The sequence below is a fragment of the Physella acuta genome, unplaced genomic scaffold (assembly GCF_028476545.2).
Source record: "Physella acuta isolate Inbredline_101_S28 unplaced genomic scaffold, ASM2847654v3 ptg001147l, whole genome shotgun sequence".
Classification (NCBI taxonomy): domain Eukaryota; kingdom Metazoa; phylum Mollusca; class Gastropoda; family Physidae; genus Physella; species Physella acuta.
In genome coordinates this window covers 51,992-72,851 of record NW_026732664.1, presented here as the reverse complement: position 1 = coordinate 72,851, position 20,860 = coordinate 51,992, and the positions used below count along the sequence as shown (strand labels likewise).

Sequence of the window (20,860 nt, the reverse complement as noted above, 5' to 3'; positions counted from 1 at the left end):
TTTAATTGAATGAGAATGGGTGAAATCAAATTAAGTGAGTTGAACCTAGTCAACTTTAAGTAAAGAGTTGAACCTAGTCAACTTTAAGTAAAGAGTTGAACCTAGTCAACTTTAAGTAAAGAGTTGAACCTAGTCAACTGTAAGTAAAGAGTTGAACCTAGTCAACTTTAAGTAAAGAGTTGAACCTAGTCAACTTTAAGTAAAGAGTTGAACCTAGTCAACTTTAAGTAAAGAGTTGAACCTAGTCAACTGTAAGTAAAGAGTTGAACCTAGTCAACTTTAAGTAAAGAGTTGAACCTAGTCAACTTTAAGTAAAGAGTTGAACCTAGTCAACTGTAAGTAAAGAGTTGAACCTAGTCAACTTTAAGTAAAGAGTTGAACCTAGTCAAAATTAAGTAAAGAGTTGAACCTAGTCAACTTTAAGTAAAGAGTTGAACCTAGTCAACTTTAAGTAAAGAGTTGAACCTAGTCAACTTTAAGTAAAGAGTTGAACCTAGTCAACTTTAAGTAAAGAGTTGAACCTAGTCAACTTTAAGTAAAGAGTTGAACCTAGTCAACTTTAAGTAAAGAGTTGAACCTCGTCAACTTTAAGTAAAGAGTTGAACCTCGTCAACTTTAAGTAAAGAGTTGAACCTAGTCAACTTTAAGTAAAGAGTTGAACCTAGTCAACTTTAAGTAAAGAGTTGAACCTAGTCAACTATACATGATAAACCTGGTCAACTATAAGTGATGAATGTAATGAACCTAGTCAACTTTAAGTGAGTTGAACCTAGTCCACCATAAATGATGAACCTAGTCAACTTTAAGTGAGTTGAACCTAGTCAACTTTAAGTGAGTTGAACCTAGTCGACTATAAATGATGAGCCTAGTCGACTATAAATGATGAACCTAGTCGACCATAAATGATGAACCTAGTCGACCATAAATGATGAACCTAGTCGACCATAAATGATGAACCTAGTCGACCATAAATGATGAACCTAGTCAACTTTAAGTGAGTTGAACCTAGTCGACCATAAATGATGAACCTAGTCAACTTTAAGTGAGTTGAACCTAGTCGACCATAAATGATGAACCTAGTCAACTTTAAGTGAGTTGAACCTAGTCGACCATAAATGATGAACCTAGTCAACTTTAAGTGAGTTGAACCTAGTCAACTATAAATGATGAACCTAGTCAACAATAAATGATGAACCTAGTCGACCATAAATGATGAACCTAGTCGACTATAAATGATGAACCTAGTCGACCATAAATGATGAACCTAGTCGACCATAAATGATGAACCTAGTCGACCATAAATGATGAACCTAGTCGACTATAAATGATGAACCTAGTCGACCATAAATGATGAACCTAGTCGACCATAAATGATGAACCTAGTCGACCATAAATGATGAACCTAGTCGACCATAAATGATGAACCTAGTCGACCATAAATGATGAACCTAGTCGACTATAAATGATGAACCTAGTCGACTATAAATGATGAACCTAGTCGACCATAAATGATGAACCTAGTCAACTTTAAGTGACACAAAACGACACCCCACCAACTTGTATATATTTATCACTAGCCGCCCCGGCCAGGCCCTGCACTGGCTATTGAGATAACTTACCTGTGGAGCTAATTAAGCATCATATATATGCGTGTCCGGGGTATTAAGTTTTCAATTTAAAGATCGAAACCTAAACATAATCGCAAACATAAACATAAACGCAAACATAAACGGAATCACAAGCAAACAATAATGTAAACACGAACATAGAGAAAATTTGGGAACGGCTTGTGAACTATTGCTAAAATTATTATTGTACAGAACATTCAAAGGAAGTAATTGGTATAAAGGTAAAATTATAATTTTTGTTAATGGAAAAACATTATAAGTTTGATTTTGTCATTTGCACTTCACGTAAATTAAAATGTGAATAGAGACTGAGTCCATTTGTGTAATGCTCTCACATGTGAATACATGTGATATACTTGATGTAATACTATCACCTGTGAATAGTTGTGACATACTTGATGTAATACTCAATGGACGTTGATTTCATTAGGACCCAGTGGTGGGATCTAACCCGAGGTCCCAGATGACCCCCCTCCCCTCCCCACCCCTTGCAAAAGATGGTCTTGCAGACACGATTTCTTAACTAATTTTATTTCCACCTCAGGAAGGTGTTAAACGTCGAGATTAAAAAAATAATCCCCGGATTTCAAAACTAATCTCGAAATTACAAAACTTCCCTGAATCCCTTGTATTCCGTATACGAGAAAATAAAAAAAAAACTTATTTTGAGGCTCTTTAGGGCCGCACGAAGTTGCTTATCGTATCTTGTTTTAAATAATGAATAAATTAGGCTGTTAATGTGTTTTTACCTGGAATCAAACTGGTTCCAGAGATTCTCTGTATGCTGGCGTGAAGGATGCGCACGTGCTTCATGGTGCGCACCAAGTGCAGCTGACCGCATTATTCAGACATCAACATCCTGTTGTCTCTAGTCCAACACCAATATTTTCCATTCGAATTTCTCCAAACCTGAAAGTTATGGTAGATCTAAAACTAGTTCAATTGGTTTTTGGAGGTAAGTACAGAAGGGTCAAAGTCCAACCCGGGTGTCGAAAGTTTAATTAATCTGTATTCGCCGTGCTTTGTCGTGTTTTGTCGTGTTTCATTGTATTTAGTCGTGTTTTGTCGTGTTTCGTGGTATTTAGTCGTGTTGTGTCGTGTTTCGTGGTATTTAGTCGTGTTGTGTCGTGTTTCGTGGTATTTAGTCGTGTTGTGTCGTGTTTCGTGGTATTTAGTCGTGTTGTGTCGGTTTCGATAGACCGCCGGCAGATAAACCCAGCGAGATCTAGAGTAGAGTGAAGTTTGTTGAGCTCAGGTCAACTAAATAGATGTGTACATTTACAACCCAACTAACTAGATGTGTACAATTAGAAGCCAACTAACTAGATGTGTACATTTAGAAGCCAACTCTAACTAGATGTGTACATTTAGAAGCCAACTCTAACTAGATGTGTACATTTAGAAGCTAACTCTAACTGGATGTGTACATTTAGAAGCCAACTCTAACTAGATGTGTACATTTACAACCCAACTAACTAGATGTGTACATTTAGTAGCCAACTAACTAGATGTGTACATTTAGAAGCCAACTCTAACTAGATGTGTACATTTAGAAGCCAACTAACTAGATGTGTACATTTAGAAGCCAACTAACTAGATGTGTACATTTAGAAGCTAACTCTAACTGGATGTGTACATTTAGAAGCCAACTCTAACTAGATGTGTACATTTACAACCCAACTAACTAGATGTGTACATTTAGTAGCCAACTAACTAGCTGTGTACATTTAGAAGCCAACTCTAACTAGATGTGTACATTTAGAAGCTAACTCTAACTGGATGTGTACATTTAGAAGCCAACTCTAACTAGATGTGTACATTTACAACCCAACTAACTAGATGTGTACATTTAGAAGCCAACTAACTAGATGTGTACATTTAGAAGCCAACTCTAACTAGATGTGTACATTTAGAAGCCAACTCTAACTAGATGTGTACATTTAGAAGCCAACTAACTAGATGTGTACATTTAGAAGCCAACTAACTAGATGTGTACATTTAGAAGCCAACTCTAACTAGATGTGTACATTTAGAAGCCAACTCTAACTAGATGTGTACATTTAGAAGCTAACTAACTAGATGTGTACATTTAGAAGCCAACTATGGCTAGATGTGTACATTTAGAAGCCAACTATGGCTAGATGTGTACATTTAGAAGCCAACTCTAACTAGGTGTGTACATTTACAACCCAACTAACTAGATGTGTACATTTAGAAGCCAACTAACTAGATGTGTACATTTAGAAGCCAACTATGGCTAGATGTGTACTTTTACAACCCAACTAACTAGATGTGTACATTTACAACCCAACTAACTGGATGTGTACATTTAGAAGCCAACTAACTAGATGTGTACATTTAGAAGCCAACTAACTAGATGTGTACATTTAGAAGCCAACTAACTGGATGTGTACATTTACAACCCAACTAACTAGATGTGTACATTTACAACCCAACTAACTGGATGTGTACATTTAGAAGCCAACTAACTAGATGTGTACATTTACAACCCAACTATGGCTAGATGTGTACATTTACAACCCAACTATGGCTAGATGTGTACATTTACAACCCAACTATGGCTAGATGTGTACATTTACAACTCAACTAACTAGATGTGTACATTTACAACCCAACTAACTAGATGTGTACATTTACAACCCAACTAACTAGATGTGTACATTTAGAAGCCAACTAACTAGATGTGTACATTTAGAAGCCAACTATGGCTAGATGCGTACATTTACAACCCAACTAACTAGATGTGTACATTTACAACCCAACTAACTAGATGTGTACATTTAGAAGCCAACTCTAACTAGATGTGTACATTTAGAAGCCAAGCATGGCTAGATGTGTACATTTAGAAGCCAACTAACTAGATGTGTACATTTAGAAGCCAACTAACTAGATGTGTACATTTAGAAGCCAAGCATGGCTAGATGTGTACATTTACAACCCCACTAACTAGATGTGTACATTTACAACCCAACTAACTAGATGTGTACATTTACAACCCAACTAACTAGATGTGTACATTTAGAACCCCACTAACTAGATGTGTACATTTAGAAGCCAACTCTAACTAGATGTGTACATGAAGAAGCCAACTATGGCTAGATGTGTACATTTACAACCCCACTAACTAGATGTGTACATTGCTTCTCTTCTAGCCATGATGTTGAATGTGCTGTTGGCGTGTGATAGAATCACCGACTGTACGCCACCAATGGACTCGGATGCTGAAGTCTGCAGGTATATCGCTTACAGACAAACATACAGACAAACTTACAGACAAACTTACAGACACACTTACAGACAAACATACAGACAAACATACAGACAAACTTAGAGACAAACATACAGACAAACTTACAAACTTACAGACACACTTACAGGCACACTTGCAGACAAACATACAGACAAACTTACAGACACACTTACAGACAAACATACAGACAAACTTACAGACACACAGACAAACTTACAGACAAACATACAGACACACTTACAGACAAACTTACAAACATACAGACAAACATACAGAAAAACATACAGACAAACATACAGACAAACTTACAGACACACAGACAAACTTACAGACAAACATACAGACAAACTTACAGACAAACTTACAGACATACAGACACACTTACAGACAAACATACAGACAAACATACAGACAAACTTAGAGACAAACTTACAGACACACTTACAGACAAACATACAGACACACAGACAAACTTACAGACAAACATACAGACACACTTACAGACAAACATACAGACAAACATACAGAAAAACATACAGACAAACATACAGACAAACTTACAGACACACAGACAAACTTACAGACAAACATACAGACAAACTTACAGACAAACTTACAGACATACAGACACACTTACAGACAAACATACAGACAAACATACAGACAAACTTAGAGACAAACTTACAGACACACTTACAGACAAACATACAGACACACAGACAAACTTACAGACAAACATACAGACAAACTTACAGACAAACTTACAGACAAACATACAGACAAACATACAGACAAACATACAGACACACAGACAAACTTACAGACAAACATACAGACAAACATACAGACACACTTACAGACAAACATACAGACACACAGACAAACTTACAGACAAACTTACAGACACACTTACAGACAAACATACAGACAAACATACAGACAAACATACAGACAAACAGACAGACAAACAGACAGACAAACAGACAGACAAACATACAGACAAACATACAGACAAACAGACAGACAAACAGACAGACAAACATACAGACAAACTTACAGACAAACTTAGAAACAAACATACAGACAAACATACAGACCAATTTACAGACAAACTTATAGACAAACTTATAGACAAACTTACACACAAACATAGGCACACGCAAACTTACAGACAAACTTACTGACAGACTTACTGACAAACTTACAAACTTACAGTCAAACTTAGAGACAAACTTAGAGACAAGCTTACAAGCTTACAAACTAACAGACAAACTTACAAACTCACAAACATCCATATGCTTATATCTTAGCGCCGTTTGCTTTATTGAACTATTTTAACACCTACCTCTCATAAAATCTACCTCTTATAAAACCTACCTCTTTGTAAAACCTACCTCTCACAAACCCTACTACAAATAAACCTACCTCTCACAAAACCTACCTCACATAAAACCTACCTCTTTGTAAAACCTACCTCTTTATAAAACCTACCTCTCACAAAATCTACCTCACATAAACCTACCTCTCACAAAATCTACCTCACATAAACCTACCTCTCACAAAACCTACCTCACATAAAACCTACCTCTCACAAACCCTACTACAAATAAACCTACCTCTCATAAAATCTACCACACATAAACCTACCTCTCACAAAACCTACCACACATAAACCTACCTCTCACAAAACCTACCACACATAAACCTACCTCTCACAAAACCTACCACACATAAACCTACCTCTCACAAAACCTACCACACACAAAACCTACCACACATAAACCTACCACACATAAAACCTACCTCTCACAAAACCTACCTCACATAAACCTACCTCTCTCCCAGACTCTCGGCTGCCTATGTCTTCTGTCTGAACAACAAAAACCTCAGCGACTGCGGGCAGGGTACGGCCATAGAGGTGGCTCTGCTTAAGGAGAAGACGTACAAGCTGATGTCATCCATCCACTGTCCAGGTACGTGTGACGTCATGTCATCCATCCACTGGCCAGGTACGTGTGACGTCATGTCATCCATCCACTGTCCAGGTACGTGTGACGTCATGTCATCCATCCGCTCGCTAGGTACGTGTGACGTCATGTCATCCATCCGCTCGCTAGGTACGTGTGACGTCATGTCATCCATCCACTGTCCAGGTACGTGTGACGTCATGTCATCCATCCACTGTCCAGGTACTTGTGACGTCATGTCATCCATCCACTGGCCAGGTACGTGTGACGTCATGTCATCCACCCATTTCCTAGGTAGGTGTGACGTCATGTCATACATCCAATTTCCAGGTACGTGTGACGTCAAATGAAGCAGCCATTAGGTGAGTGATGTGACGACATACATGATGACGTCAAAAGGTATTGTGTCACTAACTAACCCTAACCCTAACCCTAAAGGTATTGTGTCAATATCTAACCCTAACCCTAAACCTAAAGGTATTGTGTCAATATCTAACCCTAACCCTAAACCTAAAGGTATTGTGTCAATAACTAACCCTAAACCTAAAGGTATTGTGTCAATAACTAACCCTAACCCTAAACCTAAAGGTATTGTGTCACTAACTATCACATTTGTAGATAGCGAAAAATAGCTGAAACATAATCATTAACCATTGTTAACATTAGAATTTTTACAATGATTGAAATATCATGGTTTACAATGATTGAAATATCATGTTTTTCAATGATTGAAATATCATGTTTGACCATGTCTGCAGCTAGAGAATGTAAACCAATGTCAGCTTGTCGCCTCATTACTGGAAAATCCAAGTTATCTTTCTGCAGGTCAGTGGGTTGGGATGGGCTTTGTTGGGGGAGTGAGTTGGGATGGGCTTTGTTGGGGAGTGGGTTGGAATGGGCTTTGTTGGGGGGGGGGGAGTGGGTTGGGATGGGCTTTGTTGGGGAGTGGGTTGGGATGGGCTTTGTTGGGGAGTGGGTTGGGATGGGCTTTTGGTGTTGGGGAGTAGGTTGGGATGGGTTTTGTTGGGGAGTGGGTTGGGATGGGCTTTGTTGGGGAGTGGGTTGGGATGGGCTTTTGGTGTTGGGGAGTGGGTTGGGATGTGTTTTGTTGGGGAGTGGGTTGGGATGGGCTTTGTTGGGGAGTGGGTTGGGATGGGTTTTGTTGGGGAGTGGGTTGGGATGGGCTTTGTTGGGGAGTGGGTTGGGATGGGTTTTGTTGGGGAGTGGGTTGGGATGGGCTTTGTTGGGGAGTGGGTTGGGATGGGTTTTGTTGGGGAGTGGGTTGGGATGGGCTTTGTTGGGGAGTGGGTTGGGATGGGCTTTTGATGTTGGGGAGTGGGTTGGGATGGGCTTTGTTGGGGAGTGGGTTGGGATGGGCTTTTGGTGTTGGGTTGTGGGTTGGGATGGGCTTTGTTGGGGATTGGGTTGGGATGGGCTTTTGGTGTTGGGGGAGTGGGTTGGGATGGGCTTTTGGTGTTGGGGGAGTGGGTTGGGATGGGCTTTTGGTGTTGGGGGAGTGGGTTGGGATGGGCTTTTGGTGTTGGGTTGTGGGTTGGGATGGGCTTTTGGTGTTGGGGGAGTGGGTTGGGATGGGCTTTTGGTGTTGGGGGAGTGGGTTGGGATAGGCTTTTGGTGTTGGGGGAGTGGGTTGGGATGGGCTTTTGGTGTTGGGGGAGTGGGTTGGGATAGGCTTTTGGTGTTGGGGGAGTGGGTTGGGCTTTTGGTGTTGGGGGAGTGGGTTGGGATAGGCTTTTGGTGTTGGGGGAGTGGGTTGGGATGGGCTTTTGGTGTTGGGGGAGTGGGTTGGGATAGGCTTTTGGTGTTGGGGGAGTGGGTTGGGATGGGTTTTGTTGGGGAGTGGGTTGGGATGGGCTTTTGGTGTTGGGGAGTAGGTTGGGATGGGTTTTGTTGGGGAGTGGGTTGGGATGGGCTTTGTTGGGGAGTGGGTTGGGATGGGTTTTGTTGGGGAGTAGGTTGGGATGGGCTTTTGGTGTTGGGGGAGTGGGTTGGGATGGGCTTTTGGTGTTGGGGGAGTGGGTTGGGATGGGCTTTTGGTGTTGGGGGAGTGGGTTGGGATAGGCTTTTGGTGTTGGGGGAGTGGGTTGGGATGGGCTTTTGGTGTTGGGGAGTGGGTTGGGATGTGCTTTTGATGTGGGGAAGTAGGATATCGGTGTTTTGGTTGGAAATTGGTGTTTATTTGGAATAGTATTGTATAGTTTTCGGGTTTGATAGATTATAACATGTTTTACATTATTGGTGACTTTTAATGACAACAATCTGTTGTCCAATGACAACCATCTGTTGTTCTATGCCAACCATCTGTGTTCTATGCCAACCCTCAGTAACGCTCTGTCATATGCCAACTGTCTGAGGTATTACGTCATACGACTGGACTGTCCGAAAAGAGACGCGGATCTGGCTGTCATTTTGTACACGGACATAGCCATGTTGATCAAGCGGGACTGTAAAGGTGGGGGTCTGACGTGGTCGGGGGGGGGGTCTGACCAGGTGTTTGTGTGCGGGGGGGGGGGGGTCTGTCCAGGTGAGTGTGTGTGTGTGTGGGGGGGGGTCTGTACAGGTTTGGGGGTCTGACCAGGTAAGGGGTTTGTGCCTATATTTCAATTACGTGTCGTCTCCCCCCTCCAGTTGATGTGGAGCCTGACGACATCCACGACACAGAATGTGACCCCCACAGGTGTAACGTCATTTTACAAGGCAAAGATTGCAGGTTTGTACTTGCTGTCACATGTTTGTACTTGTTCTGTCACAGGTTTGTACTTGCTATGTCACGTGGACAAATTTGGTAAAGTTTCTCTAATACCCATGTTTGGTAAAGTTTCTCTAATACCCATGTTTGGTAAAGTTTCTCTGATACCCATGTTTGGTAAAGTTTCTCTGATACCTATGTTTGGTAAAGTTTCTCTGATACCCATGTTTGGTAAAGTTTCTCTAATAACCATGTTTGGTAAAGTTTCTCTGATAACCATGTTTGGTAAAGTTTCTCTGATACCCATGTTTGGTAAAGTTTCTCTGATACCCATGTTTGGTAAAGTTTCTCTGATACCCATGTTTGGTAAAGTTTCTCTAATACCCATGTTTGGTAAAGTTTCTCTGATACCCATGTTTGGTAAAGTTTCTCTAATACCCATGTTTGGTAAAGTTTCTCTGATACCCATGTTTGGTAAAGTTTCTCTAATACCCATGTTTGGTAAAGTTTCTCTAATACCCATGTTTGGTAAAGTTTCTCTGATACCCATGTTTGGTAAAGTTTCTCTAATACCCATGTTTGGTAAAGTTTCTCTAATACCCATGTTTGGTAAAGTTTCTCTGATACCCATGTTTGGTAAAGTTTCTCTGATACCCATGTTTGGTAAAGTTTCTCTGATACCCATGTTTGGTAAAGTTTCTCTGATACCCATGTTTGGTAAAGTTTCTCTGATACCCATGTTTGGTAAAGTTTCTCTGATACCCATGTTTGGTAAAGTTTCTCTAATACCCATGTTTGGTAAAGTTTCTCTGATACCCATGTTTGGTAAAGTTTCTCTAATACCCATGTTTGGTAAAGTTTCTCTAATACCCATGTTTGGTAAAGTTTCTCTGATACCCATGTTTGGTAAAGTTTCTCTAATACCCATGTTTGGTAAAGTTTCTCTGATACCCATGTTTGGTAAAGTTTCTCTGATACCCATGTTTGGTAAAGTTTCTCTGATACCCATGTTTGGTAAAGTTTCTCTGATACCCATGTTTGGTAAAGTTTCTCTGATACCCATGTTTGGTAAAGTTTCTCTGATACCCATGTTTGGTAAAGTTTCTCTGATACCCATGTTTGGTAAAGTTTCTCTAATACCCATGTTTGGTAAGGTTTCTCTAATACCCATGTTTGGTAAAGTTTCTCTAATACCCATGTTTGGTAAAGTTTCTCTGATACCCATGTTTGGTAAAGTTTCTCTAATACCCATGTTTGGTAAAGTTTCTCTGATACCCATGTTTGGTAAAGTTTCTCTGATACCCATGTTTGGTAAAGTTTCTCTAATACCCATGTTTGGTAAAGTTTCTCTAATACCCATGTTCGGTAAAGTTACTCTGATACCCATGTTTGGTAAAGTTTTGTCTTGCTTTAGACAGGACGAGACGTTCATGAACTGCCTGAAGAAAATTGCCTACGGCTATAAATGTCCGGACAGTGTCAAGGTCGTGTCCCAAGCGCAGCTCGACTACTCACTCAACTACTACAAGCGCTGCCGTAGCTCAGGTACTCAACCACACCTGTAGTCTGACGTCATGTCGGTTTAGGTGTGACGTCATATTTTGTCACATATGACGTCCTATGTTGGGTTAGGTGTGACGTCATATTTTGTCACATATGACGTCCTATGTTGGGTTAGGTGTGACGTCATATTTTGTCACATATGACGTCCTATGTCGGGTTCGATGTGACGTCATATTTTGTCACATATGACGTCATATTTTGTCACATATGACCAAAAAATCTTATGCTTTATGTCGTCTTGTTTCAAATTATGTGTGACGTTCTGTATTGTGGGATGAGTGACATCCTTTATACAATCATGTGTGACGTCAGTATAGTGTTTATGTAACTCTAATGCTGGGTACTGAATTATGCTGCGTTTTGTCCACAGGATTCGTTGTGCTGACTCCACCAGCAATGCTGTCGTTAGGTCTGAGCCTGATGGTTAGTGGAGTTAGGCTCCTAACTTAGTCCACATGGACAGAAGATTGACAGTTGAAAGTTTGAGAGTGCCAACCCAACACACACCGACAGAAGATGATAGCTCATCACACCATCATCAACCGCCCTTCACATTGTAAGTTCTCTGTACACCGTTAAACAAAGATCCCGTTACATCCTAGTTGTGGTGTTGATAGCAGCCCCCTCCCACCCCACCCCGTTGTTCTACCAACACGTTTCTCATTTCTTCATAAGACAAGTGACCACAACTGACCACACAACCGACCACACAACCACACGCTACTGACCACACAACCACACGCTACTGACCACATTAGCAACTGACCACACAACCGACCACACAACCGACCACACAACCACACGCTACTGACCACACAACCACACGCTACTGACCACATTAGCAACTGACCACACAGCCACACGCAACTGACCACACAACCACAAGCAACTGACCACACAACCACAAGCAACTGGACACACAACCACACGCAACTGACCACACGCTACTGACCACACAACCACAAATGTCTACAAACACAATATTTTAAAAAGTTTTATGAAGTTTATCTACTACAATTCCAGCAAAAATAAACGATGTGTGTGTGATTGAAAGAGTTTTGAACCTTCTCTCTGTTTCCCCCTCACGGACTGCTAAAGCTGCATACCCCGGTGTGTGAAGAATTCTGTAGCGAGCACGTAGGCTGATAGTACCAGCAGAAACGTACGGACTTTTGTTAAGGGCAGCAACTCATCCTTGCCTGACAATAGCAAATAAATTCACCAGTTACAGATCCTACTTGTTTTTATTTTTGCCACATTTAAGGTATATGTTGTATATGCATATGTAAATATATTCATACATAACATGATAAAATATATTTTTACCCATATATAATGTGACACAAGATGGACGCTAAAATTAACCATCAGGCGCAGAGAAAAGTTGAAGAAAATGATCTTTATGGTACAAAAGTTTATGGTCCAACCGTTTATGGTCCAACCGTTTATGATCCAACCGTTTACGGTCCACCAATTGTAATGTCACTATTTCGGATCTGATGGGTACCTGACTCTAGTCCACCCAGCGCTGATGGGTACTTGATTGACGTCATTTGCTGACGTCATTAGTTAACTAAGCCTAGCGTGGATCGTTAGGGTTAGGGTTATTTAACTAATCCTAAAGTGAATGCTGACCTGAACACCGCCGGGCGGCCATTGCCCCCTCTATGGTCAGCTTAGAGAGTCTGGCGTTGCCAATGGCTGTGTAGGAGCACTCGTCGTCCTGTATGATGAGGTCAAGGCACTGGACGTAGTCGCCAGCTTGCCTGCAACATGGGGCGTGGCCGTTACTAGGTGTGGGCGTGGCCGTTACTAGGTGTGGCCGTGGCCGTTACTAGGTGTGGGCGTGGCCGTTACTAGGTGTGGGCGTGGGTGTTACTAGGTGTGGGCGTTACTAGGTGTGGGCGTTACTAGGTGTGGTCGTTACTAGGTGTGGGAGTGGGTGTTACTAGATGTGTGCGTGGCCGTTACTAGTTGTGGGCGTGGCTATGACTAGATGAGGGTGGGGAGGTAACCTGGAGCGTGAAGTTGAGTGACATTGCTGTTACCATTCGGGAGGGGCCAAAAAACCAACGTCGTTTCTCTCAGAGATTCCAGGTTAAGTTTCTCTCAGAGATTCCAGGTTAAGTTTCTCTCAGAGATTCCAGGTTAAGTTTCTCTCAGAGATTCCAGGTTAAGTTTCTCTCAGAGATTCCAGGTTAAGTTTCTCTCAGAGATTCCAGGTTAAGTTTCTCTCAGAGATTCCAGGTTTAGTACGATCAAAAACTTGAGAAATGTGAGTAACCCCAGAACACAAATGTTGAACACAATGTTGAACACAATGTTGAACACAATGTTGAACACAATGTTGAACACAATGTTGAATACAATGTTGAACACAATGTTGAACACAATGTTGAACACAATGTTGAATACAATGTTGAACACAATGTTGAACACAATGTTGAATACAATGCTGAACACAATGTTGAACACAATGTTGAACACAATGTTGAACACAATGTTGAACACAATGTTGAACACAATGTTGAATACAATGCTGAACACAATACTGAACACAATACTGAACACAAATATTGAACACAATGTTGAACACAATGTTGAACACAATGTTGAACACAATGTTGAACACAATGTTGAACACAATGTTGAACACAATGTTGAACACAATGCTGAACACAAAGAACACACATGAAGGATGGCACTCACTCGCAAAAAGCTGAAATTCTGGATGATAGTTTTGGAAATATACAGTCGAACTTTCCCGGGCAGGCAAGGTTATTGTCGGATGAGGTGGGCTTTTGTGTTCTTTGATCTGGAGTAAATCGTGAGCTCATGAATGACGTTGTGCTTGAAGCTGTTATACTACGCCTACACACAAATATATTCCAACATATAGAAGCAATTAGTGCTTGTCTACACGTGATTTTACTCAGGACATTTGATAGTGTATGGCAGGTAAGGCAGGTATTTAGGCTGATCTCTTGTGACACGGATACACTTGCAGGTAGAAGAACACTGTGTAGTTACAGGTAGACGAACACTGTGTAGTTACAGGTAGAAGAACTTTGTATAGTTACAGGTAGACCAACACACCTGCAGTGATGTGTAAACAGCTGTGACCTACCTTGGATGCAGCCTCTGATCTTCATGACCTACCTTGGATGCAGCCTCTGATCTTCATGACCTACCTTGGATGCAGCCTCTGATCATCATGACCTACCTTGGATGCAGCCTCTGATCATCATGACCTACCTTGGATGCAGCCTCTGATCATCATGACCTACCTTGGATGCAGCCACTGATCTTCATGACCTACCTTGGATGCCGCCTCTGATCTTCATGACCTACCTTGGATGCAGCCTCTGATCTTCATGACCTACCTTGGATGCCGCCTCTGAAAATGACCTACCTTGGATGCAGCCCCTGATCTTCATGACCTACCTTGGATGCAGCCTCTAATCTTCATGACCTACCTTGGATGCAGCCTCTGATCTTCATGACCTACCTTGGATGCAGCCCCTGATCTTCATGACCTACCTTGGATGCAGCCTCTGATCATCATGACCTACCTTGGATGCCGCCTCTGATCATCATGACCTACCTTGGATGCAGCCTCTGATCTTCATGACCTACCTTGGATGCAGCCCCTGATCATCATGACCTACCTTGGATGCAGCCCCTGATCTTCATGACCTGACCAATTGTTTCCTTGACGTGCTGGGCACGCTCCAGCAGCTCTCTCGTGCAGTGGACGTTGGCCAGGATCTGCTCCACACACTCCAGCTGGCTCTGGCTCTGGCTGGGGACATCCGGTGGATGGGGATATCACATCCGGTGGATGGGGATATCACATCCGGTGGATAGGGACATGACATCCGGTGGATGGGGATATCACATCCGGTGGATGGGGATATCACATCCGGTGGATAGGGACATGACATCCGGTGGATGGGGATATTACATCCGGTGGATGGGGATATCACATCCGGTGGATGGGGATATCACATCCGGTGGATAGGGACATGACATCCGGTGGATGGGGATATCACATCCGGTGGATGGGGATATCACATCCGGTGGATGGGGATATCACATCCGGTGGATGGCGACATGATCGTGAGTGGATGATACAGTCGGCAGACATCACATCCGGTGAATAGCGGAGGAAGACATGAAGTGGATGGTGGAAGAAGACATGAAGTGGATGGTGGAAGAAGACATGAAGTGGATGGTGGAAGAAGACATGAAGTGGATGGTGGAAGAAGACATGAAGTGGATGGTGGAAGAAGACATGAAGTGGATGGTGGAGTGAGACATGAAGTGGATGGTGGAGGAAGACATAAAGTGGATGGTGGAAGAAGACAGGAAGTGGATGGTGAAAGAAGACATGAAGTGGATGGTGGAAGAAGACATGAAGAGGATGGTGGAAGAAGACATGAAGCGGATGGTGGAAGAAGACATGAAGAGGATGGTGGAAGAAGACATGAAGCGGATGGTGGAAGAAGACATGAAGCGGATGGTGGAAGAAGACATGAAGAGGATGGTGGAAGAAGACATGAAGCGGATGGTGGAAGAAGACATGAAGCGGATGGTGGAAGAAGACATGAAGTGGATGGTGGAAGAAGACATGAAGCGGATGGTGGAAGAAGACATGAAGTGGATGGTGGAAGAAGACATGAAGCGGATGGTGGAAGAAGACATGAAGCGGATGGTGGAAGAAGACATGAAGTGGATGGTGGAAGAAGACATGAAGTGGATGGTGGAAGAAGACATGAAGCGGATGGTGGAAGAAGACATGAAGCGGATGGTGGAAGAAGACATGAAGCGGATGGTGGAAGAAGACATGAAGAGGATGGTGGAAGAAGACATGAAGCGGATGGTGGAAGAAGACATGAAGCGGATGGTGGAAGAAGACATGAAGTGGATGGTGGAAGAAGACATGAAGCGGATGGTGGAAGAAGACATGAAGTGGATGGTGGAAGAAGACATGAAGCGGATGGTGGAAGAAGACATGAAGTGGATGGTGGAAGAAGACATGAAGCGGATGGTGGAAGAAGACATGAAGCGGATGGTGGAAGAAGACATGAAGCGGATGGTGGAAGAAGACATGAAGAGGATGGTGGAAAAAGACATGAAGTGGATGGTGGAAGAAGACATGAAGCGGATGGTGGAAGAAGACATGAAGCGGATGGTGGAAGAAGACATGAAGTGGATGGTGGAAGAAGACATGAAGTGGATGGTGGAAGAAGACATGAAGCGGATGGTGGAAGAAGACATGAAGCGGATGGTGGAAGAAGACATGAAGTGGATGGTGGAAGAAGACATGAAGTGGATGGTGGAAGAAGACATGAAGTGGATGGTGGAAGAAGACAGGAAGTGGATGGTGGAAGAAGACTCACCTGCAGAAGTTGCTGGTATGGTTTCTCCTGCTGCAGTATTCCAGCGTGTAGCATTCAGCCTGTCTTACTTTTTCTGAAACCAATACATTCATAGTTTGGACGTCTGGATATGACCTAGTTAAACCGTGTGGATATTAAAACTAGTTGAGAAGGTCAAGGTTACCTGCGCAGAACTTGACGGCCAGATCCAATGAGAGACTCCTCAAGAGAGTCATGGCGTCAAGCGTCATTTGTTCGGGGCACCTGTTGCGTTCGTTGACTCCAGACAGGCAATGCATGTATGACTGAACTTGACTGAAAAGTTGATTGACAGACAGGCAATGCATGTATGACTGAACTTGACTGAAAAGTTGATTGACAGACAGGCAATGCATGTATGACTGAACTTGACTGAAAAGTTGATTGACAGACAGGCAATGCATGTATGACTGAACTTGACTGAAAAGTTGATTGACAGACAGGCAATGCATGTATGACTGAACTTGACTGAAAAGTTGATTGACAGACAGGCAATGCATGTATGACTGAACTTGACTGAAAAGTCACTCAAGGCCATCAAAAGTCATGTTGATTGACAGATGCAAGCCGGACCGACAAACATAAGCAGGCGTAACACATCAAATGATGCATGACAGACCAAAGTATGCATGACAGACCAAGTGGTGCATGACGAAAAGATGACGCATGGAATAGTCATAACTGTACATGACAGACGGACAGACCAAACGAAGCATGACAGACGGACAGACAATGACAGACAGACCATGACAGACGGACAGACCATGACAGACAGACCATGACAGACCATGACAGACGGCCAGACCACGCCAGACGGACAGACCATGACAGACAGACCATGACAGACGAACAGACCATGACAGACGGACAGACCATGACAGACAGACCATGACAGACGGACAGACCATGACAGACGGACAGACCATGACAGACAGACCATGACAGACGAACAGACCATGACAGACGGACAGACCATGACAGACAGACCATGACAGACGGCCAGACCACGCCAGACGGACAGACCATGACAGACCATGACAGACGGACAGACCATGACAGACAGACCATGACAGACAGACCATGACAGACAGACCATGACAGACGGACAGACCATAACAGACAGACCATGACAGACGAACAGACCATGACAGACTGACTTGCAGAAGGTTTCAGGCACGTCCGAGTACGGGTGTCTGCACGATGACGGAGAGCACACGTTGTCCTGGCTGTCTGTCAGTCGGTTCATCAACGTCTCGAGCAGGTTGACATTAGAGGTCAAGGTTGACGGAAGAAAGCCTGTTGGGGGAGGGGAGAGGGGGGGGGGGGGGGGAGGAATTTGTCACTAATTATAATAACGTTCTAATGTTTCATCTCTAGCTATAAGCTGTATCTAGCTGCAGCCAAAGCTAATCAGTGCGGTAGAATATAGATCGATCATTTTTTGTTTTAACTACAGATCTCATCACATAATCACATCACTTCCCCGTCACATCACTACCTCACCACATCACTACCTCACCACATCACTACCTCACCACATCACTAAATCACCACATCATTACCTCACCACATCACTAAATCACCACATCACTACCTCACCACATCACTAAATCACCACATCATTACCTCACCACATCACTAAATCACCACATCACTACCTCACCACATCACTACCTCACCACATCACTAAATCACCACATCATTACCTCACCACATCACTAAATCACCACATCACTACCTCACCACATCACTAAATCACCACAACATTACCTCACCACATCACTACCTCACCACATCACTACCTCACCACATCACTACCTCACCACATCACTAAATCACCACATCATTACCTCACCACATCACTAAATCACCACATCACTACCTCACCACATCACTAAATCACCACAACATTACCTCACAACATCACTACCTCACCACATCACTACCTCACCATATCACTAAATCACCACATCACTACCTCACCACATCACTACCTCACCACATCACTACCTCGTCACATCACTACCTCACCACATCACTACCTCACCACATCACTAAATCACCACATCACTAAATCACCACATCATTACCTCACCACATCACTACCTCACCACATCACTAAATCACCACATCATTACCTCACCACATCACTACCTCACCACATCACTACCTCACCACATCACTAAATCACCACATCATTACCTCACCACATCACTAAATCACCACATCACTACCTCACCACATCACTAAATCACCACATCATTACCTCACCACATCACTACCTCACCACATCACTAAATCACCACATCATTACCTCACCACATCACTAAATCACCACATCATTACCTCGTCACATCACTACCTTACCACATCACTTCGTCAACATATTACTACCTCACCACATCACTACCTAATCACATCACTACCTAACCACATCACTACCTCACCACATCACTACCTCACCACATCACTACCTAACCACATCACTACCTAACCACATCACTACATAACCACTTCACTACCTCACCACATAACTACCTCACCACATAACTACCTCACCACATCACTACATCACTACATCACTACCTCACCACATCACAACCTCACCATTTGGCCAAAACTCACATGCTAATAGAAGAGCGGTAGAGATCAAGCGACACATCATCTGGACGTCAACTGTGATGGCAATGTTTGACGTCAACCTGGAGGTAAAACAAATTACCCGACATCTTGCATTACATTACATCAGATAGGGCACCCACCATACACCCCCACCCACCAATCCCCCCCCCCCCCCCCATGCAAGATACAGATCCACAAGCATAGCACAACCATTTACCGCCCCCCCCCCCCTAAGCCTAAGACCGCTAACTAAATGTAGATCTATAATGAGCCTAACCGCATGGGTAAAGAAAACTTTACTATAATCTGACCGCATAGATTTGGAAAAGTTTACGTTAACCAACTCATCTTTTCACCACTTTCAGAGGCCGCCAGAGAGGTTTGTTGTGGACAAAATAAAAAGTCAGAAATTCATTTCCTTTTAACATTGGTGCGGCTTGGTGTCGCCATTTCTAGCACCTACTGCATCGTTAGGCATCGAGTATTTGACGCGCTAGGTAGTGTTACATTCTGTCATCATTCACACAACTAGGTAGTGTTAAATTCTGTAATTCACACTACTAGGTAGTGTTACATTCTGTCATTCACACTACTAGGTAGTGTTACATTCTGTCATCATTCACACTACCTAGATGATATGGAATTAGGTATCCATCAGAGCTGGATGGACTCAGGGATATGCTACTAACTTGAACCCAGATGCGAACCCGAAACATTCGGCATTAAAATCCATTAAAAAAAAAAAAAACAAAAAAACTTTTCTAACAGCTAGCTTTTAAATGTACCGAAAATAAGAACAAACTAATTTGCTTTCTTTCATGAAATCTTTTGCATATTTTAGCAACCAAAGCTTTTATGACAGAAATCAAACTGGTTTTATTTGCTATTGTTTCAGTGCATTTAAACGCTTGCTACTAGAAAGGTTTTTTTAAATATTTGTTTCATTTTCTACTTTTTAGTGATTACCTGCCACTGATAGCCTTCACTAGATCGGCCGCCTCCGCGATTGTAAACATTCGGGGTGAACCACAGCTCACCAGACTGGTCGGATGATAGCGTCAAGCTAGTTATCTCCCCTTCTGTTATTGAATATAGCATTGTATCGAGTGATTTAATTTGTTTATCTCCCCTTCTGTTATTGAATATAACAATGTATCGAGTGATTTAATTTGTTTATCTCCCTTTCTGTTATTAAATATAACAATGTATCGAGTGATTTAATTTGGTTATCCCCCTTTCTGTTATTGAATATAACAATGTATCGAGTGATTTAATTTGGTTATCTCCCCTTCTGTTATTGAATATAGTAATCTATCGAGTGATTTAAGTTTGTTATCTCCCCTTCTGTTATTAAATATGGCAATGTATCAAGTGATTTAATTTGGTTACCTCCCCTCAGTTTTGAACCCATATAATAAGTTACTAAAGTACCATCGCGACTCTTATTGTAACATTCCAATGTGCGAGAAAATTTATGGGAACTCACTCCTTCTATATTTTACTAAATTTTTACCTAAATTATTTTGTACATTGTATATTATTGAGATGACTTTATACGTCCAGTCTACACACACACACACACACACACACACACACACACACACACACTGACTTTGACCTCACCCACTCAGTCTACACACACACACACACACACACACACCTTGACCTCACCCACTCATTCT

At 42.4% G+C, this 20,860-nt stretch overlaps 2 protein-coding genes across 3 annotated transcripts; one reads left to right on the top strand and one right to left on the bottom strand.

Annotated features, from left to right (window-relative positions):
- Positions 1-2,486: 2,486 nt before the first annotated feature.
- On the top strand, positions 2,487-11,692 carry LOC131956405 (uncharacterized). Its single transcript, XM_059320824.1, has 8 exons — positions 2,487-2,583; positions 4,802-4,883; positions 6,745-6,872; positions 7,625-7,691; positions 9,209-9,336; positions 9,513-9,594; positions 10,988-11,118; positions 11,507-11,692. Exons 1-8 carry the CDS (start codon positions 2,547-2,549, stop codon positions 11,584-11,586), a joined length of 735 nt encoding a protein of 244 aa, XP_059176807.1. The 5' UTR covers positions 2,487-2,546; the 3' UTR covers positions 11,587-11,692.
- A 467-nt stretch (positions 11,693-12,159) lies between these two features.
- On the bottom strand, positions 12,160-19,586 carry LOC131956404 (uncharacterized). Of its 2 annotated transcripts, XM_059320823.1 has the most exons (10): positions 19,490-19,586; positions 19,182-19,258; positions 17,714-17,852; positions 16,702-16,832; positions 16,539-16,611; positions 14,833-14,938; positions 14,741-14,768; positions 13,846-13,951; positions 12,772-12,902; positions 12,160-12,335 (listed from the first exon to the last, which is right to left on the bottom strand). In XM_059320823.1, the coding sequence occupies exons 1-10, from the start codon at positions 19,492-19,494 to the stop codon at positions 12,229-12,231; spliced, it is 903 nt and encodes a 300-aa protein (XP_059176806.1). In that variant the 5' UTR covers positions 19,495-19,586; the 3' UTR covers positions 12,160-12,228. The 2 variants fall into 2 exon arrangements, with proteins under 2 accessions (XP_059176806.1, XP_059176804.1); XM_059320821.1 differs by lacking the exon at positions 14,741-14,768 and having other exon boundaries at positions 14,805-14,938; positions 19,513-19,577.
- Positions 19,587-20,860: the final 1,274 nt, after the last annotated feature.